This window comes from Dipodomys merriami, unplaced genomic scaffold (genome assembly GCF_024711535.1).
Source record: "Dipodomys merriami isolate MVZ:Mamm:240054 unplaced genomic scaffold, mDipMer1.0.p SCAF_2, whole genome shotgun sequence".
Lineage (NCBI taxonomy): Eukaryota > Metazoa > Chordata > Mammalia > Rodentia > Heteromyidae > Dipodomys > Dipodomys merriami.
The window spans coordinates 15,678,353-15,705,214 of record NW_027203381.1 but is presented as its reverse complement, the minus strand read 5'-3'; the positions used below and the strand labels follow the sequence as shown (position 1 = coordinate 15,705,214).

Sequence of the window (26,862 nt, the reverse complement as noted above, 5' to 3'; positions counted from 1 at the left end):
AGGCTTAGAAGAATGGAGTGTTTAATCACCACTAAAATAACTCAAAACAAATATTAGCCACTATGTTTTTCTTTGATTTACTCAACAAGTTATTTTTCTTTTGCAAAAATCCATATCTACACTATCTGTAGATTCATTGTACCGCATGTGTTTGTTTAAATTTAGATATATTGAAATAAAATAAAATTTAAGATTTTTTTCAGTTTATACTACCTACATTTCACTTGCTTGGTAGTATTTAAAATTTAAATAAAAACATATTTAACAGGATTGTTCCCCTCAAATATTAAACCATTAAATATAGCATTAAAGTTAAAAAATGTTTCAAAAGCTCAGAGATTCTAAAATGAACACCTTCTCTGATTCATTACTTAACAGTTACTTAACTATATTCTTACTTTAAAAACAAATGAAGGTATCTTTCAAAGCTCCATAGGAAGTGAAGGACAAAGATAACTCATTGTTTGAGCTAAAAAGGGGTGTCACATAGTTTGGTTTTTCCCAACAAACTCTGTCAGTTTTGCTCATATTTTGAGGACACAGGATAATTCAAGTTTCTTCAGTTCATATCACAAAACAGCTGGAAAAGTTATCTGCCTCATGAAAAGTAATACCGGAGTCTCTTCTATTTTCCTGACCTTATGGGAATATGAAGAAAGGGAGCGAGCAAATGTCAAGAGGATCCCTAAGTAGTTTTGTTTGGGGTTTAATTGCTTAGTTTGATTATGTAGCCTACTAAAAATAAAAGCAGGTTGTTTGCTAGACTGAATTAGAGCAAAAGCCAGCTTGAACATCTTCAGGGATATTGTCATCCTGCTGGGGCAGCTGAATGAATCTGTACTCCAAAGATAAAAACAGCTGAGCTGAGCTGTTTTAAAGGGACTCCTTCTATAGAGTGCTAATGAACAGGACTGACAGAGAGGAAAGACAGAAAGAGAACACGGCATTTCACTTCATGTGTATTTATATACTCCCTCATCGTGAGATCACTGTTGATGCTTCCTCAAAGTTTTCTATAAAAAGTCACTGCAAGGATAGAAAATTGATTGAGAAGGGCAGGATAGGTTCTGTATTAGTTTCTTTCTGCTGCTGTAACAAAATACCTGAGACTGGATGGTTTAAAAAGAACAGAATATATCTCCCACTGTTCTGGAGAACTGGGAGACATGGGCAGGTTTGGGTTCTAATGAGAATTGTTCTTGCTACTGCATGTTGCAGAGAACTCAAGCACCCAACCTATGCCCTTGCCATGTAGAAGAGACAAAAAGCATGAGTGGAAAGGCAGCTGTTTTCCTGCAGTCTTTTATAAGAAATGAATCCCAAAATGATTGGCTGAGCCCTCATGACTTAAAAGGACTTCCTCAAAGGTTCCACCTCATAATATTGTTACATTCTGGAGTGAACTTTCAACATGAATTTTGGTGGAGGAATATACATTAACATTTTATTTTTATTTATTTTGGTTATTTAAATATTTATTGTGTTCTCTTTTTATAATTTTTAATATATTTTTATTGTAAAAATACTGTAAAGAAGGGTTCCAGTTACATGAGTAAGATATGAGTAAGGTAATGAGTACATTGTTACTCCCTCCTTTGGAGGGGAGGGATGGTAGGGGAAAAACAGAGCAATATACATTTAAATCATTGAATTCCCAAAAGAAATTAGAGATTTAATTTTTGATGAAAATATATGTGAAAAATAAGCTGTGGAAAATATATTGTGGGGCTAAATTTCTTTCATCTTTTTCATCCTAAAATTAGTGTTATAATTGAATAGGGTATTACTAATGTGAAATTTAATTTATATAAGACACTATTCAAAACATGTTGGCTTTTAGGATGACGTAATTTGGATGTATTTTAGAAAGTATCACATTGGCTTAAGCAAATATATTATAAACCTGGCAAGATGACATACTCCTAAAATCCCAGCAGTCAGGAGTCTGAGTCGAGTTCAGGCAGCCCGTGCTAACATAGACAGATCCAGTATCAAAGACAGAGAGGACAAGACAGCACAGAGCAAGGAAAGGAAGGGAAAAGGAAGGGGGGGGGTAAATTGAGGGGAGTGAGGTGGAGGGAAGTGGAAATATTAGGGAGAGAGGTGGTAAGTGTAGGGGGAGAAGGAAAGAGGAGGGAGATTAAGGGAGGGAACGAACAAGGAAGTGAAAGGAGGGAACCATCCCACAGATAATACAATGTAGCATCTACTCTAAATGAAATAGTGCTCACTTTTAAATCACTTTACTATTTTTATGAATTCTGCTAACTGCAGATTGTATTCTGCCTGCTGTATAAATGATAAATCTTACGTATTACAAAAAAATCAATATTGTGGCAAACTATTATTCTTGGTATCCAATGTTCTCACGTTATATTATTTTAATTAAGTTGTTTTTTCCTACTTTGTTGGAAGGTGTCTGAGTGGTAGGAATACAATCGTTTCCTATTCTATAGAGATTCTCTGACTTGAGCCAAATCTTCCCCCTTTGAGGGACCCTAAAGTTCTGTCAAAAGAGGAGTTGTAGCCAGGCGCTGGTGGCTCACGCCTGTAATCCTAGCTACTCAGGAGGCTGAGATCTGAGGATCACGGTTCAAAGCCAGCCCGGGCAGGAGAGACCGTGAGACTCCTATCTCCAATAAAACCACCAGAAAACCGGAAGTGGCGCTGTAGCTCAAGTGGTAGAGCGCTCACCTTGAGCTGAAGAGCTAAGGGAAAACGCCCAGGCCCAGAGTTCAAGCCCCACAACCGACAAAAAAAAAAAAAAAAAAGAGGAGTTGTATTAGGATGTAACTTGTGATCAGAGGATATTTTACAGATAGAAGGAAATATCATGAGTTGAAATGGAAATTTGTTATGTGATGACAATTACTGCTTATAGGCCTAATTCTTAAGTTTCTACTTGTTTCAGAAATGACCAAAGTTTTTTGTTTTTTGGGGGGGGATTTTTTTTATTGTGAAAATACTGTACAGAGGGGTTACAATTACATGGGCAAGATAGTGAGTACATTTCTTATCAAGCATTGTAGCCTCCTCCTTTGTTTCCCCTTCCCATCCTTTCCCAGCCTTCCCCTACCCCCCACCCAATCCTCCCCACCCCCCCACCAAAGTTGTAAAGTTCATTTTCAACATGACAACTTGTACTTCTCATTGTTGCAACGGGTCCACCTGTATCCTTATTTAAACGACTTGTTTTTCCCCTTCCCCTCCACAAATTATACCGACATCAAGTACAGTGAAAACAGGGGTTATACTGTGGGGGAAGGACATACAAAGCAACAAAGAAATAATCTTATAAATGCTTTAGAAACAAATGCATGAAAGAAAAAAACATTTAAATACATATCTTAGGGTTCATTTTCCTAACATCACCTTATCTGACCTTTTCTGCTTGACCCATATATATACTAGATATTGCAAATAAGGGAAACCATGGGACCTATGTTTCTTTGGGCTTGGCTTACTTCACTTAATATAATTTTTTCCAAGTCTTTCCATTTCCTCACAAATGGGGCAATATCATTCTTTCTGATGGAGGCATAGAATTCCATTATGTATATATACCACATTTTCTTGATCCATTCATCTACTGAGGGGCATCTGGGTTGGTTCCATAGCTTAGCTATGGTAAATAATGCTGCAATAAACATAGTTGTGCTGGTAGCTTTAGTGTGGTCTTATTTGTAAGCATTTGGGTAAATGCCCAAAAGTGGGATTGCTGGGTCATAGGGGAGCTCTATGTGGAGTCTTTTGAGAAACCTCCATACTGCTTTCCAAAGTGGTTGAACAAGTTTACACTCCCACCAACAATGAAGTAAGGTTCCCTTCTGTCCACATCCCCTCCAGCATCTGTTGTTATTAGAGTTCTTGATTATAGCCATTCTAACTGGGATGAGGTGGAATCTCAGTGTTGTTTTGATTTGCATTTCTTTTATGGCTAGCGAGGTTGAGCATTTCTTCATGTGTCTATTGGCCATTCTTCTTTCTTCTTCAGAGAAGTTTCTCTTTAAGTCATTTGCCCACTTATTTATTGGTCAGTTGTTTCTTTGGAGATTTGTTGTTGGGGGATTTAATTTTTTGAGTTCCAAGTATATTTTAGATATGAGACCCTTGTCCATTGTATAGCTAGTGAAGATCTTCTCCCAATCTGGATGACCAAAGTTAAGCTAACCTGTGAGAAGATATTATTTTTTAACTTGATTGGAACTGATCTCCCAGTGGTTTTATTTTTTAATAGTTAAGTAGTTGTATAAAGTGGTTTCAATTCCATAAGTCCATTTGAGTACAGGGCATCATGATCAGTGTCACCCCTTAACCAACAGCCCTTATCACTCCCAAACCCACTTACCTCCTCTCGCTACCTCGCTTAGCTGTGGTCTTTTTGTTATTAAATATTTTACTTTTATTATAAAGGTATATACAGAAGGGTTACCATTCCCTTTCATAAGTCAGGTAATGAGTATGCTTCTTTTTGGACAATGTCACCCCTTCCTTCACTCTCTTCCAGTTTTTCCTTCCGCAAGTTTTGCCCACAAGTTGCGTAGTTCATTTTCAACAGAGTATCTAGTGAGTACCACTGCTGCAGTTGTACACTCTTCGTCCCTCCATTTCTGTGCTCCCTTACATTGTGGAGTTCTTAAACTCCAGACAGGCCAAGCAACTGTTATATTGCCATTTTGGTTAAACTTATAATTGATGCTGCAGGTATTCCAAATGGAAACAGAAAGAAGGATGTTGAAGACCCATGATTCAAAAGGCAGATTAGGTTTGAATTCTGGCCATTTCAATGACTGGCTGGCTGGGGTAAGATAGATTTTGTAAATGAATATCCTCCTGTGAATAAAGAAGAGAGCATATATCTTACAGGGGCATTGCAAAGATTAATATGAGAGCTTTAAAATGGGAATGCCATAGTTACATCTCCAAACGGAGATTCTGATGATTAAATGAGATATTCATCCTGTGCCTGGCATATGGCCAGCCTCTAATAAATGCTAGAAAATGATATAATTTTCCATTATTTGATTCTAATTATTCCTCACATAATCATGTATCTCTGAAATGCCTTTCTAGTTCTTTAGGCTAGTTCTTAACTCTCTTCTATTTCTCCTTTAAAGTTTTTATTAAGTATTTCTAAGAGCAGAAAGCTTATCCTGGCTAATTTATCACATGGTTCAATCTTTTAAGTGTCATAAGAGTCAGAATCTCATTATATCATTCATTCACTCATACATTCAACTTGTACCATTGTGTGTCATCTTTGGGCTCCACTCTAGTTCTGGCAACAAGAATTCAGACAAAGAACAATCTACTGTAGAAAGTTTATATTGCAGTGATTGAAGGGGAAAATAGACAAAAAGCGAAGCACTTAGAATAACAAAACCACTTAGGGAGACAGAGATAGGAATGATTCTAAATAGAAAGGGAAAGTTTCTTAGGAATGAAGGACACTTATGAGCCAAAGGGAAGTCTTGGTGAATTTGAAGTGATGCTAGCAATGATCTGAGAGGAGATATCTGAGGCAGACCCAGCATCATTTTCCAAAGCCTTGCAGAGGAAGAGGAAAATAGAGTAGGACTGAAGCAGAGTAAGGAACAGGGCTGAACAGCAACAGGGTCTAGTCGTAAACCTTGATATCCACAGTCAGAATCTGGATTTAACTGTCTGGTAGAGGCAACTGTTCTTAGGGAGAGAGACTTGGTCTAATTTTCATATTTAAAATAAAATTGAGGAGACAAAAGGGAAGACTAATACAATAGCTTAAGCCAGAGATAACATGTTTCCATGGTAATTTTGGAAGAGCTAAGAACTGGCAAAATTCAGAAGATAGAAACAAGACATCCTAATGGATAGTGGATGACAGAATAAGACAGCAATCAAATTGACACAAATTTTGCACTTCAAAAAGTAGATAAATGGGAGCTCTGTTTATTAGGATAAGAAAACTGAGAGGAAGAAGCTGACTTAGAGGATTTGTAGGCAGGGAAGTGTGGGAAGGGATCAGGAATACTTTTTATGATATTAGGCTATATGTATGTATGCAAATATTATTTTATTAGGCTCTAAGTTCAAACAAATAGCTAAGTCTTTGAATGTACAAATTAAAAAACTGCCACATTCATCTAGGCCAGTGGTCAGTACATTATAGTATTTACATTCCAGTAATGACAAAGGTGATAGACAAGAATGAGAGAATTCATGTTGTAAACTGTGAAGCCATTATGCCCTTCATGTTTCCAGAGGACACTTTACATGGTGTGCACAGTCCCATGCATTGAAAGCACTTAAGTGATTTCAGTTGTGGGAAACACTTCGTTTTAAAAATTCTTCTGTCAGGCCTATAAAGTGCTGTTTAATATGGCTGGTGTTGAAAAAGGGAATTAACCAAAAGGAGGGCTTAGATCTGCAGCTCAATCTTTCAGCTGCCACAATGTTCCAATAAACCCATCTGAAATTAGCTTGACATAGCAAACTAAGTGTCAGCTGAAAGCCAGCTTGTTTGCTGATGTGCTGTTTACATCTGTTCATGAAAAGAGAACATGTATTTTAATGGATTATCACCACATGTATGGTCCACAGGTTGACTTGTTCTACAAGTGCATCAGAATTCTATTGCTACAAACATAAATTTGGTTTTTGACTTATTAAATTCACTAGACAACAAATTCATAGGTATTTCCTCCCCCCTCCCACTAAATTTCATTTTTATCTGTTCTTGTTTTGTTTGTGCCAGTACTGGGGCTTGAACTCAGGGCCTGGGTGCTGTCCATTAGCTTTATCCATTCAGTTTACGTCTTGAGCCCAGCCTCCACTAGCAGCTTTTTGATGGGTAACTGGAGATAAAAAGTGGCATGAGCTCCCTTCAAATCACAGTCCTTAGATCTCAGTCTCCTGAGCAAGAGCCGCCACCAGCACTGGGCCCTGAAACACGGTGTTTAAAAGCAGGGACGTGAGGACTAGGGTTTAAAATGTGTGTAATTTGCACTCTTCCAAATACATATTTCATTTAGTTCCTGCTGTAGGATCTGAGCTCTGTAAGTACAAACAAGAGAGGACTATCCTCAGCTCCAGTGGAGGAAGAAAGGAGCCACTCCTGCAGGGGCAGGCTGCTGTGGAGTCAGGCCCTCTGGGAATTTCATTCAGTTCTCTCTTGGAAAAAAAAAGTGACATGGGAAGTGTGTAAATAGTAAACAGGACAGAGAAAGTACACATAAATCAACTCCACGTGAGAGCAAGGAAGGACTGAGCACACAGAGGTTCCCGTGTGGAGCTCCTCTCCCATGGGTGAGTCCTAGTGTCACTCAGCAAACCACTAGAGCAAAGGCACTGATAGCCAACTGTCACTTGTAATCAAACATTTCTGAAACACAAACAGAACCTACACTATCTTTTTTGGGGGAGGGGAGGGGGAAACTGGTCCTGGGACTCAAAACACAGCACCTGAGCACTGTCCCTGAACCTCAAGGCTAGTGTTGTACCCCTTGAGCCACATTACCACTTCTAGCTTTTTCTGAGTACCTTATTGGAGATAAAAGCCTCACAGACTTTCTTGCCCAAGCTGGCTTGGAACTGCAATTGTCAAATCTCAGCCTCTTGAGTAGCTAGGATTACAGGCGTGAGCCACCAGCACCCAGCTTTCTACTTTTAAAAACAACCCTTTATTCTGGAATCTTTTACCAGACTTCAGCCTTAAATGATAATATATTTACCTGTGGTAAAAGGGAAACTCTTTTGTACAGAGAGAGAGAGAGAGAGAGAGAGAGAGAGAGAGAGAGAGAGAGAGAATGTGTGTGTGTGTGTGTGTGTGTGTGTGTGTGTGTGTGTGTGTGTGTGTGTGTGTGTTTGATCCCCATCAAATAAACTATAAATGATTTGGGCAGAAAACTGTCAAAAGTATTTTCTTTACCTGGACAGTAGGTATGAAAAATAAAAAAATTAAAAAAAATTCTATTGTTAGAAACCTAGTTTAGGGCCAAGTGAAGGCCATAGAATTAAGGGCTTTTGCTTGGTTTTCAATATCGTGCTCCCTTATCTCATCCTATGAATTGGTGAGTGTTAGATCTTCCATTCAATCAGGACACCCAGAATCCAACACATTTACCTCATAGTCATCTATGTACTGTTAAATCCATAATGAACTTTGAGACAGTAGCATTTCACCACAGAATGGCAGCCAAAGAGCTTAAAGAGAAATCAAGAAATGAGTGGGATCATTGGTTTCAGTTGTGGAACAGATCAGATCCTTGTGTTTTTGTACTAAAGAGGAGGCTGCAAATAGCTACGGTTTCTTTTTCTGAAAGTGGGAAGAGAGTAGAGTGAAATAGATGACATCAGTGTTCTTGAATGACTATTGTCTACATCTTGCAATATATTCTTGAGGAGGTCACTTACCCTTTCTGATTGTCAGTTTATTCTGATTTTAAAAAGAGAGGGGGTTGTATTAATTTCCTAAGCAGCCATAAAGGAGTAACATAAACTAGACATAAACTCTAGAGCATAAAAGTCTGGGATCTAGACGTTAGCAGGGTCATACTCTATAGAATCTCAGAGAAGCTTCCTTTCCTCTCTGGCTTCAATAATACCCAGCAATCCTTGTCTAGTATTCACATCACTTTGATCTCTGTCTCATCTCCACATGGCCTTCCACCTTGTTTTCTAGGTCTCTTACTAGGAACAACAGTCATCTTGTGCTTCAGATCTATTTAACAGTGTGACCTAGTCTTTTCTAATTGAATCTACAAAAAGACTCTGTTCCAAATAAGGCCACATTCTAAGTTTCCAAGACCATACATCTCTTTGATTCATTCTACTCCCCTGTGAATGGCACAGATTGCTAGTAAGAGTCAATGTAAAATAATTGAAGAGTAAGAAAATTGTGAACAATACTTATGTATATATACAAATGTAATCTTAATTAAGAAATTACCTTTTAATTTTATAAAATAAAGATCATTTTTTAAACTAGAGGATCAGCTCAGCAACAGAACAATTGGCTAGCATGCAAGAGGCCCTAGATTTGATGTCCAGTAGCTTGTGTATGCACACACACACACACATACACACACACACACACACACACACACACACACACACACCAAACACCAAACACCAAACACCAAACACACATATACACACAAATAATTTCAGTCATTGTCTTCCAAGATATGACTTTCAGTTGGCAAAATTCCCACAAAGTTTAAAACAGTCCTTTAAGAAGTTAAAAGTCTTATTGATTTGGAATTGCTAATAATTACTTCAGAAAACATAGGATCAAAATTCTAACATTAAAAAACTGTCAAATGGTTGTGCTTAAACCTGCCTGCATGGCTATACCAACACTTATTCTGAAGAGTATCTCTGAGATTACTGTCTTCATTAAAATCCTACTCCCTTGCAGAGAAATAAAAACTAATATTTACCACTTCAGGTTTTCTAGGGATTCATCGATGTAGTTTAGAATATGCTCTTCAGAAAAATAAATTGCCCAAGACTATTAGAAATGAGCTAATGCAATCATCAGTGGTATGTTTTGTCTTATAATACTCAGGTACAAATTACAATATGATAGATTTAAATCCCTGATACATGAGCTTATTCGGTGCTTAAATTTCACACTTTAATTAATGTTATCACTTTGAATTGGATCTTCCGTTTGTCATCAGTGTTCATTTCATAATATCGCCATTGCCTTTGGAAACACTGGATTTCTCCCCATTCCAATCCAAAAGTGTTTGAATTGTTGTGCCTGTGTCACAAGGTTCTTCTCTTAAGGGCCACAGTGGCTGTTGAGTATTTGAAATATGATTTCCCTTACCTGGGTGCACTGGAAGCATCACACATAGTGTATGTGGAAGATTTAGTATGAAAAAATTATGTGAAATCTCCCACTGATTCTTATACTGATTAAATTTTTAAATGTCATTACTTTAAATCTCATGAGCTATGTATTATTTTTTAATTTTTTAAAGAAGGTCTACTAATAAATGGAACTTACATGTGGGTTTTCATGGCTCACAAAGTAAACATTTATGATCTAGGCCAGTCAAGGCGAGTTCTAGAAAACTGTCAGTCTTAGGTTAAATTGAATTTCAGACATATTGGCATGCAATAGTTCACTTTAACCCTTCTTGAAGACTTGTTTCTCAGGGGATTGTCAAATACCTACTTTTCATCATTATTTTCCTTCCCATTTATTCAACATCAACATTAATAGCCTTTGAATTAGTGAGTTAAGCTCACTGATTTTCAATTGATCTGATATTTTATCAGCCCAAATAAAAGCAAAGGAGATGGGGCTGGGGAACAGAAGGTGGTAATTTTGACAGGAAGCAGAAAATTAGCATTTCCACATTCAGTTTTACCTAGTCATTCTCCACCCTTCTAAGAGATGATTTCCTGCCAAATTCTGTCTTCCTGCTATCTTTGAACAAGCCCAAATCTTCCAAGTGGTTAATAAACTTCTTATCTTTTGAATACCAAGAATAAAATAAACTTAATCCTCTGGGGGATTCAGTCAGCAGACCAGAAGCCTTTAGATGCTTCTGTGAGATACAGGTCAGCTAGGTTTTCTGCCCTGTGTGATTTTCAGTCTTTCTCTTGTGTGCATGTATGTGTGCGGGCTCTCCAGGTGCTTCTTGGTGATAAATGTCAGCACAATCACAAAGTGAATATTAATTTCAAGATTGTCAAGGTCAAACGTGTATCCAGGTTCATTGTTATTGGAATTTTTTATTGTTGCTGCTGCTAGGAAAGATATTTAATCTCTGGTTCTTTTTTACCCCAAGAATCAATACAGAAAATAAGCAAAACCTTTTCCGTGTGTGTGTGTGTGTGTGTGTGTGTGTGTGTGCGTGTGTGTGTGTGTGTGTGTGTGTGTGTGTGTTCATATATAGGCCATATGTATACATACATGTATATATATGCATATATAAACAAAGGAGATGGGGCTATATATCTACATATACATAGATATTCACAGATATATGTATATGTATATGTATGTATACATGTGGCCTATGAGAAAAGTTTCTTAGCATCATCTTACATATTATATTAATTGGGAAATTATTTGAACCCCTTAAAAAAGATTGGATTTAGAGGAGCTAAGGTGGGTAAAAACAGAGCAAGCAGATTCCCACAAGATCTGGATACCAGGTGATATTCCTGAAAAGCAATTCACTATATATAGAAAAAAAGGAAGGAAAAAATTAAAAAATTGTCAAGGAGATAAATAAAGTTAAATGTTTGTGATGAGCCTGTTTTCAGAAGTAGGGTGTGAAATTAGCTGAGAGCCCAAGAAAGAAAGAGAAGGAAACAAGGAGAAAAAGAAAATACTAGGTCAGGGCAATTTATATGAGCATAAATAGACAGCTGGGCATTTCTGTATATAGTGATATATCTCAAATGCATGTGATGCCCAAACTGTGATATTCACCCATCCACGCAACTCCACCTACAGCACTACCCAGTTTAGACTGTTCCGGAAACAACACCCAAATCACCCATCTGTGTAAGGCAGCCCAGTAGTCTTGGTTGAGAGTACCATAACCACCTCTCACCTATTTCCTAATCAACTCCTTAACACAGTGCTTAAATCCATCTATTTGTGTCTTAATCATCCTCATCTCAATACACAATATCAACCTCTTTTCTTTTGGATTATAGAACATCCTTCTTATTAATCTACCAACATACCCATTTTCCCCATTAAATTTATTCTTTATTTGGCCTCATGAATATGATACCCAGTTAATTTCTCTTTGATTCTCCAACTTCCCTCCCCCTTGCTCAAGACCTTAGAGGCCTGATATAGTCTCATGCTTTCTCTTTGACTCCTGTAATCTTCATCATTGTCCCACTGGGCTGTCAGCTCTGTAGAAGTTTTCATTGTCTCTCTCTAATTCTCACGGTGTCCGACATTCTAGAAATCAATTATATTTATTGAGCATTTCTTTTATGCCATGCACCATTCACCAATTATTTACCATTAATCTTCACAATGAATCTACAAGTCACCTGTCTATCAGCCTCATTTTATTTTAGACATGAGAAAAATTAACCTCAACCATATTACAAAGCGAGGCCTTGGCCACAGAGCCCGAGTGAAAGTTCCCAATTTGAAATCAGGGTCCCTGATTCTGAAGATTCTGTTTATTTCTGCTGGTCTCTGTTGACGGGGATTGCCTGGATGTGTTGGCTTCTCAGGCAATGGTGCAGCCCAGAAGTTTGACTTCTGTGAAATCCATGTAATAAGAGAATAAAGTCCAAAACAGCTCCCTTATTTCTATTCCCTTCCCAAAAGCCAGTTCACTCTAGGCAGTTTTACTTATATCTTAATGCTTAGAAATAGATCAACAATACATTTCTTCCTCAAAGAGACAGTATCCTTTAAGGAATAATCTTTTCTATCATTACACAGAAAAAATCTACTCACTTGACTGTTTGAAAAAGACTGCTGTGTCCTTGTTGTCTAACAAATGACATCAGGGTTCTTTTAGAAAAGCAATCTGTATGTTGTTTATTGCTCTATTTAAACTACATCTCTAGGATATCGATTTTTTTCCCATACTGGCCACACAACAAGCCAACTTGGAGAGTGGATTCTGGGATTTAGTTACATTATCGCCATGGGAAGTGCTCTGGCCAGTGCATGAACTGAAGACACCTGCTTCTCCGATACATGTCTATTTTCAGAGAGCTCAGAGTCCTGTGTGAAGCAATACAATCTTGAAGTACATACAAGTCTCAACTCAGTGTGAAACAAGCAAGAAGCCACCACATGCAATTCCTGGGGATTTCTACTCTGACTCTTATGAGAATTAAGCATCAATTTATCTCTATCTAGTCTGGAAATAAAACAACAAAACTAAGCCTGGTGTGCCAGTGGCTCATGCTTCTTCACTACTCAGGAAGCTGAGATTTGAGGATTGCGATTCAAAGACAGCCTTGTCAGGAAAGTCTGTGAGACTCCTATCTCCAATAAACAACAGCAAAATTGTGCTGTGAATCAAGTGATAGAGTGCTAGCCTTGAGCACAGAGAGGCTCAGGGACACTGCCTGAGTTCAAGCCCTAGGACTGGCATAACAAGAATAAACAAAAACAAAACTAACTAGATGTGGATTATTTATGAAGAGATGGAAAGTTTCAATTTATACCTGTAATGAAATGTCAAGCAAATACTTGGTTTTTTTTTTTTGTTGGTTTTTAGAGCTGGTGTTTGAACTTTGGCTGGGTTTTGCCCTTTCTAAGCAAACATTCTATCATTTGAATTCAGTCCATTTAGTTGTAGTTATTTTTCAGACAGGGTCTTACACTTTTTACCAGAGCCAGCCTCAGATCACAGTCTTCCTATATCTACCTCCTCCTATGTGTCTGAGATTATAGCTGTTGAATCCAACACTCACATCTTGTTGGAGATTGCATCTCTAACATTCTCCTAGGCTAACCTTGAATATTGGTCCTCTTATCTCTACCTTCTGAATAGCTAATATTACAGGCATGAACTACCATGCCTACCTAAACCCCAGGATCTCCATCGGGCATTCTCTTGGCCGGATTTGGTTTTTATACTCAACCCTGATCTTGACTCATGCCGTAGCTTGTTAGGCTCTACACATGCAATCTTCCTTGTCTCTCCTCACACACAGCATTCTCTTTGTTATAGAAATTCTGAAATGTTACAACAGAAAATACTCTTTTCTCTCATTGGTTAGAGAAGAAAACAGTATTTCCCTAGCATATTATTTTGAACATTCCTTTTTTTAGATGATGTCCTATAGGCTTTCTAACATGGAAATTGTGAATCCCTGAGAAAATCAGGCTTACAGTGTTTGTGTCACATGACCTGGGGCTGAGATATTAAATAGAAATTTTTGTATCCCAAATTCAAAACTGAAGTGTTTCATTTCATTTTTAACCCTCTAATTGTCTAAAAGATAGGTTCCACATTTTTCACTGTTTGTTCTTGAGATTTCTCCAAAGTTCAGGACAATTTCTTCAAAAATTCAGTTGGAAATTAGAATTTTCTTTTGTGAGCACTATGTCTAAAGTAAATTTTAAGACAAAGGATACAAATTTTTAGGAATTTTAAATGTTCTTTAAGAATCATGAGGACTATTCCTAATACTAATAAAATATTGATTTGTTGATAGTGCCCAACAAAATAGAAAATCAATTTAATGATAATTGTATGCTTTAAGAAACATAAAAGGTGATGACAGTACCATCATTAATTTTGTTTACCTTACAATTATTCTTATCATCAGAAGCTCATCTTCAAGTGTGATGGTAGATTTGCTGGTGAACCATTGACCATTTCCACTCTAGGAAAACCAAATTTAAAGCCATTGCCAGTCACATTTATTCATATCGATATTCCTAACTTAGAAGGTGTATCCTTCATTTTTTAAAAATTCCTATGCATTTTTCCCATCAATGACATTCTTTTTTTAAAAACTTTTTTCTGGGGGGGTCCAGTCGTGGGGCCTGAACTCTGGGCCTGGGCTCTGTCCCTCAGCTCTTCAGCTCAAACCTAGCGCTCTACCACTTGAGCCACAGCACCACTTCCAGCTTTTTTCTTTTTGCTTATGTGGTGCTGAGGAATCGAACCCAGGGCCTCAGGCATGCAAGGCAAGCGCTCTGCCCCTGAGCCACCTTCCCAGCCTCCATCAATGAAATTCTTATTCTTCAAGAAATATCTTTCAGTCTAGTTGTACAATAAGTTTTATTGTGATGGTCCTCTACATGTATTGAATGTACTTTGGTCATGCTCACTTCATATGCTACTCGCTGTTACCCACTTTGCCCCACTTTATTTTTTTTTAACAGTTTTTAATGGGCTTCCATATTCTTGCCATATATCCAAATAATTTACTTTTATCATATTCATTCCTCCTTGCCCTCTTCCTGCTGGGACATTCTAGCCCATTTTTTTTCTTCTTCCAGACTAGGTTCTCCATTGGAGAGAAAACACAGCATATTTGTTTTTATTTGTCTTTGAGGTCTCAGTCATTTTAATGTCCTGTGAGTGGCTAACTCTTCCTAAGGCAAGCATTTGAGAAGTGAATGTAAGGAAGGAATAGATCAGGACAACACCAGGAAGTTGGCTTGTTTCTGTGTCTGCATTGTGAAGAAGGCTTTTATCTTTGCCCTTACCTGCCTGTCCTTGTCATGCATATCATACACATTATTTATACATGTGTGTGCATGCATATATGCACAGTGGCATGATTGGTCTACCATGAGTTAGCAGATAGACCCTATTAAAACCTGAAGCAAACAGACAGGTAATAACTGCTTACCAAATCTCGTCAGACTCCTATGGTTTTGTAATAGAAATCTACACTATAGTTTTTGCTTTTTTCTTGCCAAATTACTGTCATATCTCCTAACTATGTATAGTTCCATTGAGAAGGGGTTTCATTATGCTAATAATTACATTGCCTGCAGGCTTTTTGATGTTGCATTCCCCATGCAGAATAGGAACAGATTTCATAGAAATATCATTAGGGCTGTTAACTACAGGAGGAAAAAAAATCAAGGAGGCAATCAAAGCATGCACTTTATTATCAATAAAGGCAACTAGATTCAGCAACAACTTGAATGTGAAACATGTTCATTGAAGAAATCAGTGGCAATAGAAACTGCTGCTCAAGGAAGAGAGAAATGTATGTTCTAAATCCATTCAAATCGCTATAATCACTCGGTTTTCTTCGTATCCACATTTAAAAGCAGGAACAAGAATCATTATTAATAAACAGATAAAGAGATAGAATCATCCTTAGAATTCTTAGCTGACTTGAGGGCATGTGAATTCTTGGTCATTATTTGAATGGCAGTATATTCAACAGCCTTTTTTCCCCCCCAAATCCATTTTTTTAAGTGTTTTTTTTTTGAAGTGTTCATTAAAGTGATGATTGGGGAGCATTAGAACCCATCATATTGCTCAGCCATTTAAAATAAAAACCTTTAAATATTCAAATTTTCAACTATGTAGTTTCTCACACTAACATTTGTCTTCATTTTGGACTTCCAGCTGAGAAGCAGCAGCAAAATGGACAAGAATGATCAGTCTCACTCACTATTATTGAGATGGTGGCATGTTTGATCTCTAAAGTGGTCTTTAAAACCATCATAGTCACATGTCATTTGAAAGAAATTACAAATCCTGTGATTGTTTTCTGGGAAACATACTTGATAAACTATAATTCAGGATGTATGAAGGCACAGGTCAGGTGGGTAGATATTTGAGTAAAAACAGCAAGAAAGGGAAAGGAAAATTAAATTCATTTATTTTATATGGTTTCCTGATCAAGAGATATAATATCTTATAAATTTAAAATACTATTGAATTAAACCAGAGGAGTTCAGATGCCTTTGATAGTTTACTCATAATCTGGAAAATGAAAATGTTCTCAAGTACTTATCATCTTCAGAAATAGTACTATTTGATTAAAAGTTGAAGTTTTCTTTTTAAAAGTAAAATGATTGTCATATTTCTTATCATAACAATTAACAAACAGTATAAATGTGTCAAGGGTAAAGATTTTCAAAAGCATAAGTAAGCAGAGATATTATATACAGCATTAGGGTCTGAGCTCAATGGAAGAAAATGTGGAATATGTATTTAAAGATTACATATAATTTCATGGGTTTCAGAGACTGCTTGATGTTAGTAACGGACTCCTATAAGACCCCTATAGACTAGGAAAAAATACCGTATGTCCTGATTACCATCTATAATTATTCAACTATGTTTTATTAAACTATGGTACCACATTATTTCTCTGTTTCTCTTTCATACACATATATCCTAGGTTCAATATGATGATAGTATATGTAATTAATCAAGCTTTATTAATTAAATCTGGTTACCTTTTTATGCAATTATTCATGTTAACATATAACACAGTCTCTTCTTAAATGGATTTTTATTCTATAAATTTATATATATGAGTATATACATGGTTAGTTAGAAATTATTGTATTTGCTACACATAGTGACATGTAATAAATCTTATTTACACTTATGTAACTATTTAATTTGTTCTTAGATACAGGTGTTATAATGAATTTCCACTGTAATATAATATTGAAATTTTAAAAAGGTAGTGTCTATGCTGACATTGATTGATGAGTTACTTGCATAGATTATGTGTCTACTCTGAAATCCTTCCATTCTTCGAAGAAATAGGTAATGTGATGGAGATGGAAAGAAATTGTATTCAGTTTACTACAAAATTATTGTCCAACTGAGAGGATCAGTTGAAACTATTAAATATACCTTACAAGTGATGAGCAGTTTAGTCCATTAAGTTTCCTGACTGACATACTAAACTATAATGAAATGGAAGTCTGAAGCTGTTAACTGTATTGATTTCACAGCTAATTCCCATTGCTGAACATTTTGAAGTCTCCTTTATTCATTTTGTCTGACTTGCTGCTCATATGCATATAATGGAAAGGTACATTAGTTATACTTCACCATATTTTTAAATACAGGTCTGGATAAATGCACAAGTGTATAGATGCTTATGTATTTCTACATATATACTCATAATTAATGTAAAACAATATGATATCTTCATATATATTTAAAGGCTATAGTTCAAAGGTGGAATAATAGGGACTTTGTAAATCTGATTTTGCAGTATTTTTGTGAAGAGTAAATATTTAATAGCTTAGATGAAATACAGGGTCTTCACTATATACAGGAATGTTATGAAGAAAATGTTTTAAAATACTACCTGTACATCTCATGTGCAGGCAATATTTTTTAGTCTGAATTACAAAGGTGATGTCCTTTGAATGAAATATTAATGGTCTTTTAATGTTTAACCTATATGCCATCATCAGTGTAAGATTTTTAAAATTTTAATTCAATCTACCAGTACAAACAGATCACAAAATAAATTATACTTTAAGACAAAAGAGTTAAAGTGGGAAACAATTTAAGTTTCCTGAGCGGCTAACATTTCAGCAAAGGAAACAAAGCAAAACCGCAACAATAAGAACCCACTTGACCCTAACAAAGAGAGTATTTTGGTTTGGTTGGTAACTGATGAAGAAACATGCCATTTATGAATATGGGAGCTCAATTCTTTGTTTCTTCTTACTTCTGGTGTCTATTATCTCTGATGAAATTCTTCCGGAAACCCAGGCACATGATTTTCCCTAAGAATACAAGTCCAAACAGGGAGGGGTAGGTTAGAGTGTACCTAAAAAGTATGCACAGTATATATGTACATGCAAGTACATGTCTAAGTAACACGAATGCATGTACTTCTGTCTACATGCATGCTTCTCAGTTCTGTTAACTGAAAGGACCTAGAACTGGAGGTTCTAAAGAGGCAATGGCACACTTAGCATTGAGAGCTTCACCTTCAAAGCCACTGCGCGTTAAAAAGAACCAGAGGTCCATAGAATAAAAAATATGGAAGCAGGTGCTGGTGGCTCATGCCTGTAATCCTAGCTACTCAGGAGGCTGAGATTTGAGGATCGTGATTCAAAGCCAGCCCAGCAGGAAAATCTGTGAGACTCTTATCTCCAGTTAACCACCAGAAAACCAGAAGTGGCACTGTGGCTCAACTGGTAGAATGCTAGTCTTGAGCTGAAGAGCTCAGGGACAGCACCCAGGCCTAGAGTTCAAGCCCCATGACCAACACAAAAAAGAAAGAAAAAAATATGACTGCAATGTTAATGCAGAATCAAGGAGAGCTTTTAATATATGATGCCAGACAGAAAAGAAATGCTCTAATCAATGAAGTGTTGTATCACAAAGACAAAGGAAGCAATTTAAGGAAAACTTCATTGGTCAAATCTAGGTCCATTTGAGCTACATTTGTAGACTGAGGCAGGGAGATGACAAGTTTCATGCCACTCTGAGCCACAAGAGTGAGACGTGTGTCATTCTGGACTGCTGAGGAAAGGCTATCTGGAAACAGACAAACAACAACAACCAAATTTAAATAGCTAAATGATTAAAACAATGGCTGTCCCCAAATAAGGAATTGAAATGCTCATTAAAATCATAGGTGCCATGCAGAAGTAGACCCTCTTTGTAAAATCTGAAAATTTCTGAAACTTGAACACATCTCAACAGAAGAGTCTTGACTGTGAAATAATAAACAACTTACTTACCCTTAAGTATTAATTTTGAGAGAAAACTGGAACACTAGAAAGTGAAGTGGACATTCTAAGAAGATATTTATTTGGCAAAGAATCAGGCAACATGTTAAATGGCTGACTTAAAAACAATATGATACGTCATTGCTTGTTGTGCTGCCTTTTTGATTTAAAAATAGTCATACTAGTCAATGACGATCATTGTGTTTTGCTTTCCTCCTGCAGTTATTAGTAACTCATAGACAAAGGCAAGTATGGGTGGACTGGAGAAATTTCCAGATTAACAATTTGAAATCAAGAGTCAATTATACTCATCAGTTTTACTCATTGACTAGACTCTTTAACTGTAAACTGAAATATGTAATTCAATTAACATAACATTTTTTCTTGAACTCTAAAACTTGCATTATATTTAATCTTTTACACAGGTTCTTTTTAATATTTTACAGAGATACTCTTAGGCTTTTCTAGAAGTATGCATCCTGCTGTTATGTCCCTGAACTGTAAGGTATTTGGTTTTGGGAAAGCAGACTTACTTACCTTAATCCATGTGTTTTGTACACAGTGCAAGTTCCAGGGCCAGTTGAAAACCTGCAAGCTGTATCTACCTCACCTACCTCAATTCTTATTACATGGGAACCCCCTGCCTATGCAAATGGTCCAGTCCAAGGTTACAGATTGTTCTGCACTGAGGTGTCTACAGGAAAAGAACAGGTAGGTGAGGGAGTGGGCTAGGAGGTGTACGTCTATTTGATGCCTGTAAGGCTAGAGCATAGGAGATGAATTCAAAGCTGTTAATATCATCCACTACCTAGCTCACCCACTGAACAGCTGACTGGTTACAAAGCACGTATTATGGGAAACTATTCTAGTGGTGAATTTGGTAGATTGGGCAATGAGAGAAATTCCTTAGGGAGAATTCTGATTTTTGTGCTTGAATATATAGCAGGTAGTTCACCCACCTGATCTCAGAGTCATTTGTATTTTCACTCTTTATCCTAAGATAATGATCTTAGGCAAGCTACTTTTTTATCTTTACATTATTTAGTTACAGTATTTTCAGTAAAGTCAATGCAGTTATAATTCAACACATTTAATTTAAAGATCTATGAAATATCAAATTACAATTTTGGCAGAAAATATTGCCAAAAATCTGGCCATAATATAATATAAAGCAGTTAGGTATTAAATGATTGAATCTTAAATAATATAGAATTTGGCTTGATTTAGATTGTTTCCAATTTTATTCATAGTTATTTCCAAAAATAAAGTCTCTCTCAACTTGGAAAGTATCCCATGACAGTTAAATACAGAAAATTGTAGAATCAACTTTTATATTTACTCAATTTCTCTGCCTTGGTTTAAGTATTGGATTGAAATTTTAAGGTAGTAAATGTTTACCCACATTTAATTTTTTAATACATTTTCTATTGTAAAAGTACTGTACAAAGGGGTTACAGTTACATGAGCAAGGTAATAAGTATATTTCATATCAAACATTGTTACCTCCTCCTTTGTTTTTCCCCAACCTTCCCTTCCCTCCCACCTCCACAACTACACTCCCTCTTCCCCTTCTCCCCTCCCTACCTAAATTGTAAAGTTCATTTTTCAACCCAGTGTCTTGTACATCTCATTGTTACAATGGGTCAGTCTGTATCCCTATTTAAGCATTTTGTTTTTTCCCTTCCCCTCCCCAAGCTAAAGAAGTGTATATACGAGATGCAGGGCAGCGACATCAAATGCAGTGAAAACAGGGGTTATGCAAGCTACGTTTTCATTCTACTCACCATCAGCTGTGACCTATGATTTTTTAATGCTTCCAGTAGAACTTACTGTGTAGAAGTCTACTCTATCTTTGTGTCTAATTTCTAATCAGGGATTTGTACAAATTCCTGAAAAGAGGCAGATATGATGCTCAGGTAAAGGAAGAGTAAATAAGACTTCTGGGAGATAAGTGAAACCCAGCAATTCTATTTGGTGACCCAAGTACATACACACACACGCAAATACATATATAAGAGATACTGTAAATTTGTGGCCTTGATACTACATATGACAAATATATGATGTTTATTCATATATACTATGTATATATTTGATAGACAGAGATAGAAAGAACTAGTGAGATGCCCAAGTTTTCAACTTCAAGTGAGAGATTTACAGAAGAATCAATAGATAATTAGTACTGTGGCCTTACCATGTTCGAGTTAGGTGTGTGTTGAATGTTAGCAACACAGGCTGGGACTCAGGTTTTTATATAAACTACATGGTGAGGATGTTTCCATCGGGAAAAGAAAATTGCCATAGTCCCTTTCAGAAATGAAGATTTCAAGTTAGATGACAGTCCCAAGTCAAGGGACCAGGCAATCTATATGAGATGGTCCTATGTGATCAGTCATTTTACTTTTTTAAAAAAATTTCTGGCTGGCTATTTTCAGGTTAGCTTCAACTTTTAGTTTTCAACTATTCTATCCCCTTTCTATACATATATTTTACCAGCTCATTTGAATAAATTCAAAATCAGCATTATCCAATATTAATAAACGTGGATGCGAGAATCACCCTTCAGAACATTAGGATTGTTCTTCTGCCAGGTTATGGCTCTGATTTTCTCAGTTTCACATTCAGTCTCATTCAACTGCAGCTGTGAAGTGACTGGAAGTTCCAAACTGTATCACAGTATGTCAGAGCATACAAATTGTGGCAATGTACCTGACAGTTTCAAAAGATGGGGGTCTGTTTCATCATGTAAAGAACCAAGTTTTTGGTTTCTCAGTGAATTATGACATTTAGGGTACAGGAGTAAATCCTTGTCCAGTGAATTTACAAGTTATGTTCCACTTATGAGGGTTTTGGATGTGGTTGGAATAACCCATTCCTTGTAATTCACTGGGTGGTTAAACAAGTTGGGATTTAATGACTATAAAAATATCATGGTGCTCTTTTAACAAGGAGTCTACAGCATAGTTTGGGGTTTAGTAAGGGAGTATGTGTCACAGTAAGGTTTTACAGCATCTCATTATAAGGATGGAGTGTAGTGATATGAGTAAGAGCCTAATATCCAATTCACTGATTGCAGAGAATGGCTGCCATTTCTGCTTGAATGTGCTTCCTTAATAACGGTTTTGGCATTTTATGTCTCCAGAATATAGAGGTTGATGGACTGTCTTATAAGCTGGAAGGCCTGAAAAAATTCACAGAATATACTCTTCGATTCCTAGCATATAATCGCTATGGGCCAGGAGTCTCTACTGATGATATAACAGTGGTTACACTCTCCGATGGTAAGTTGTAAACTGAAATTTCATTCAAAGAATATACCGTTGCATCTGTGTGATCAACTATACTTTCAAGGCATCCTAACTAAAAATTTATAGACGATTTTAGCACAAATTATAAATTTGGCTAATTTACTAGGACTAGTATAGTCAAATATCAACGTTGTACACATTTACGTGCTAGATTTGTAATAGTTAACCCACAAAAGGCGACTGTTGCCTAAGAAGGCAAATTATTTTTGTGCATGTCTTTGTTTCTATGTTTGTATGTGTGTGGTCCTGTCTTAGATGGCCATCTTTCTTTAGAGATCTCATTCTAAAATGACACAAATGACTGAAAAAGGTAAATGATAGCCAATTCCCTTCTAGATCAATAAAGTCAAAAGTGTATCATAAAGATTTGGGGCAAATAATTCAACACTGATAGCATTCAGTGTGAACATAAGGATGTATACTTTTAGTTTTAGCTGCCCTAAAAATATTAAAGGTCAGAAACATTTTTTTTCTTTTTCTTTTGTTGAAACCACAATAAAGAGAAAGAAAGAAATCTTAAGGAAAAGAACAAATTTGATTGAGCAGGAAGCTGAAGATACAGGGAATGAGTGATAAGGAAAGGCCGGGGACATGAATAAAGAGTGAAAACACACCCAGTGCTGTGTGGGAGGAGGCCAGTGGAAGTCCAGGCATGTGCAGAAATGCAGAGCTGACCCGGTGAATATTAAAAAGGCAAGGAGCTGGCTCTTTTCAGCAATGGGTTCCCTGTTAGTGTATTTAATTCTATAAATTATTGATCTTTGAATTAAAAAAATGACTTCACCTTGTGATTCCTTGGCTGATCTATCATTCTTTAATCTGGGAAAGTATCAAGGAATGTGTTCCAGAGAATACCAATGGGATAAGAAGGGCAAACATGTGATAAAGGACAGTAGAGAAGGGTTGCTCATTTGCAATTTCAACCTAAAAGTGTATTTTACCTGTGAGGCCATTTCAGTGCCATTTAAAATGTAATCCCATTCATCTGACTCTCTTATTGAAGGCACGACAGAATATTTATTGGCAGAATAAATTACTTCACAACTCATAATTATAAAACTAAAAGAAAAACAAATGAAAATGAATAGTTTACATAATTTATGGAGATTTGATTCACACTCTGAACCGTAATACAGTGGCCTTATTCTTCACTTTGGTTTTAAATATCCTAAGTTAGAAAGAAAGATTATTACTCATTAGTCTAAGAATTACCTTCTGAAAGTATTGCTGCGCTTAGAGCTCATCCTAATAAACATCCCTATGGTGAAGACAGTCCTTGTTGTCAGGAGCATTGATGGGAGAAAGCAAAGACTCCAGGGGGCCTTGCATTGGCACCTTGGCCTCATTGACATTCATCTTTGCAGTGAACTCATCTCCTTTCATTTCCAACAGAACCCTGCCCTCCTGGATTTCTATCTCTGATTACCCAGTCCCCTTCTGTCTACTTCAATCTGATGTGTTTTTCTTCTCTACTGAAGCTGTTCATTCTGAGGTCACAGATCAAATTTAAATGAACTGATTCACCTTTAATGTGGGAATTTGATCTGCCTTTATCACCATGTGCATTACTACCTGTTTTCCAGTTCTTGCTCTTGGGCACTCTTTGATTTTGAGTATTGTTTAGTTTTAATGGATTATAATAAAGAGATTTGTGATAAATGGACTAATCCATGTAAGCACATGACATACATTTACATGCTTAACAAATTGTTATTTATGCAAATATATATCACTTTTTCTCATTGCAGGAAATGCTCCTAAATCCAAACAATATTATATTAATAGCCACATCCCTCCTGAATAAATGATTGATAAACTAAATAGCTATAGGACTTTCATTTGTGAAGCTAATTCTTTATATAACTGTGTCTACATGTATTTGCATTGTCACTAAAGATTAATACATCTCTAAAGATTTTAAAGGACTCATGACCCTAAAATTTTATCTTGGGAACTGAGTGTTGAGAGTTCCCATTTATAAACTTAACTACTTAAAAGGCTAAGATCAGGGAGTAAGTGTTCACAACAAATCCAAGAGAGTTTTATTTCCAATTAACTAGCAAAACACCAGAAGTGGAAGTATAGCTTCAGTGGTAGAGCCTCATCCATGACTGAGAGCACAAGGCCATAAGTTCAGGCCCCATTTCTGACATAAATGCATCTCTACATGTTTATATGCATGCTTCCTACATGCATACATTCATACAGAGAAAATGTACAATCAAAAGGTAAGTATGAGTAAGTTTCTATTCATTTTCCCATGGGCTCACAGTTGCTAGGATCCTTGTAAATATGTGTATCCACATGAGCTGCCATCTCTATTTTAGCCCTCCTTTTGTAGCTTTTCTAGGTAGAAATAATTTTTCATTCAAATCCATTTACTCTATATATCATTGGTTTGGTTTACCATGACTCACTTCTCCAATTCACTGAGATTATTTTGTAGGAGTTCATATCTATGTCTGCTAGTTTCTCCAAAACATTTATTATTGAAGTGGTTGACATGAATAGACCATTAATATCATTTATGAATGAGTCAGCGATTGTAACCTAGTGCCAGCTTACTGACTGACTGAGAACAAAACTCAATTCATAGACAACCTAACAATAAGACTACACCCAACACTGTTACAACTCATATTTATCGAGCAATTTTTGGCACAAGGAATTAACCTTTTATCCTGACAGGTATAAAATTTTCCTATCTTAAGTTCTAATGGGATCTGAAAATCTAGTAAGGCACAGAAGCATGCCATATAACAAGAGTAAAAAGCACAATTCAATGTGGAGACATTTCTTACTCAGTGTAAGTGCCCCGTGTTAGTGTCTTAAGGAAAAAAGTTTATAATTAGAAGCATGTTATTTTGATCCATAAAATAGAGAAGAGGAACTCAAGTGACTAATTACAGACATAATTTACAAATGTGGGAATTTGATCTGCCCTCATCACCACATGCATAAAATGTGCAGATAAACAATACTATTGAGGGAGTTTCCAGACCCACCTCACCTGGACTTTGATGGGCCTATTGCAAATAATCAGTACTTGACATTTGAAGATAAAGAGTGGCCTTTGTCCTCTTCCTTTGAAAGGATGAGTTATGTTGGGAAGACAGAGAAAAGCACAGACAGATGTTATGCTCTGCTCATTTCTACCAAGCAGAGTCTCTTATCCACTGTGTCTATTTGTGGAAATTGATACTAGGAAAGAGCAAATAAGGACTGATCATTTAAGATACTCTCACAAGTACTTCCTTTCTGCCTTGGCATGGCAAGCGTGGCCAGTGAAGCCCCATGATGGTGACTCATATGTTAGAAGCTGAGATCGAGGACTGGGGTTTGAAGTGTCTATAGGACATTTGCCACCAATTTAGCCAGCAAAAAGCCAGAAGCAGAGATGTGGCTCAAGTAGTAGACTGCCGCTTTGAGTAAAAGTGCAAATGTGAGATCAAGGCCCTGAGTTCAAGCCCCAATGCCAACATTAAAAGAATAGAAAATTAGAGAAGTTTATATTATAGAACATAAGCAATACATAATACCGTCTTCCCTCAAAGCAGAAAGATTTTTAAGGTTGTATTATATCTATTTGCTTTCCATCACTAATAGGGAAAATAACCTGGATATTTCTAAAATTGTGGTAGTTACAAAAACAATAAATTTGAATATTAATTTATGGTATATTTTTGGTCAATTGGAAATGTTGACTTAAATATAACTTATAAACTTAAATTAGAATATTTGAGTATAACATATCATCAATGCAAATGGTACCCAGAACAAAACACATGACTTATCTGTTACTTTCTCCTTTCTCCAAAATTCAATCACTTATCACAAATCCTGAAATTGTTTTTATACTATCAAAACTTGGGTATAATTATCAAAAAATGCATATCAGTTAAATATTGTAATGCCATTCATAATTCATGCTTTTACTGTTATTTAATATTGTCATTATTTTCAAATTTGCTTTTAAAGATAGTACTTTTTGAAGGTTGTAAAATTGTATGATATACAACACGTTATGCTCCAATTTCAAAGACCTTTTGAGTTGGCTCAACTAAAAAGATAACATTGTAATTTATGCCTTAAGTGTAAGATGTATAATTAAATAAAAATTAATAAATTATAAGATGGCAATTTAAGCCTCAATTTAAAAAGCAAAATCGCAAAACTTGTGATTAAAATCCTGACTGTAAAAGAGCCTTTATTATGGCCTCATGACCTTTCTATTTTCTTATTCAGCAACTATTTATTGAATGTGTACTATGATTCTGAATATTCTTCTCAGCATGGGTAAAACAACATTAGATTTAACAAAACCCTTGACCTTGTGGTGGTTATCTTCTATGCTTAATTTAAAACAAATTTCAACTAAAAAAACACTTGCTGAAGTATTCTAATTATAGTATAATTTGAAATATTTGT

At 36.2% G+C, this 26,862-nt stretch overlaps 1 protein-coding gene across 2 annotated transcripts in view; it reads left to right on the top strand.

Annotated features, from left to right (window-relative positions):
- Dcc (DCC netrin 1 receptor) overlaps positions 1-26,862 on the top strand; it is a 1,013,564-nt gene that overhangs the window by 715,104 nt on the left and 271,598 nt on the right. For both annotated transcript variants that reach the window (XM_070029124.1, XM_070029123.1), the window contains exons 10-11: positions 19,689-19,837; positions 22,269-22,407. In XM_070029124.1, coding sequence (XP_069885225.1) covers positions 19,689-19,837; positions 22,269-22,407 — 288 coding nt within the window. The remainder of the gene's footprint in view (positions 1-19,688; positions 19,838-22,268; positions 22,408-26,862) is intronic.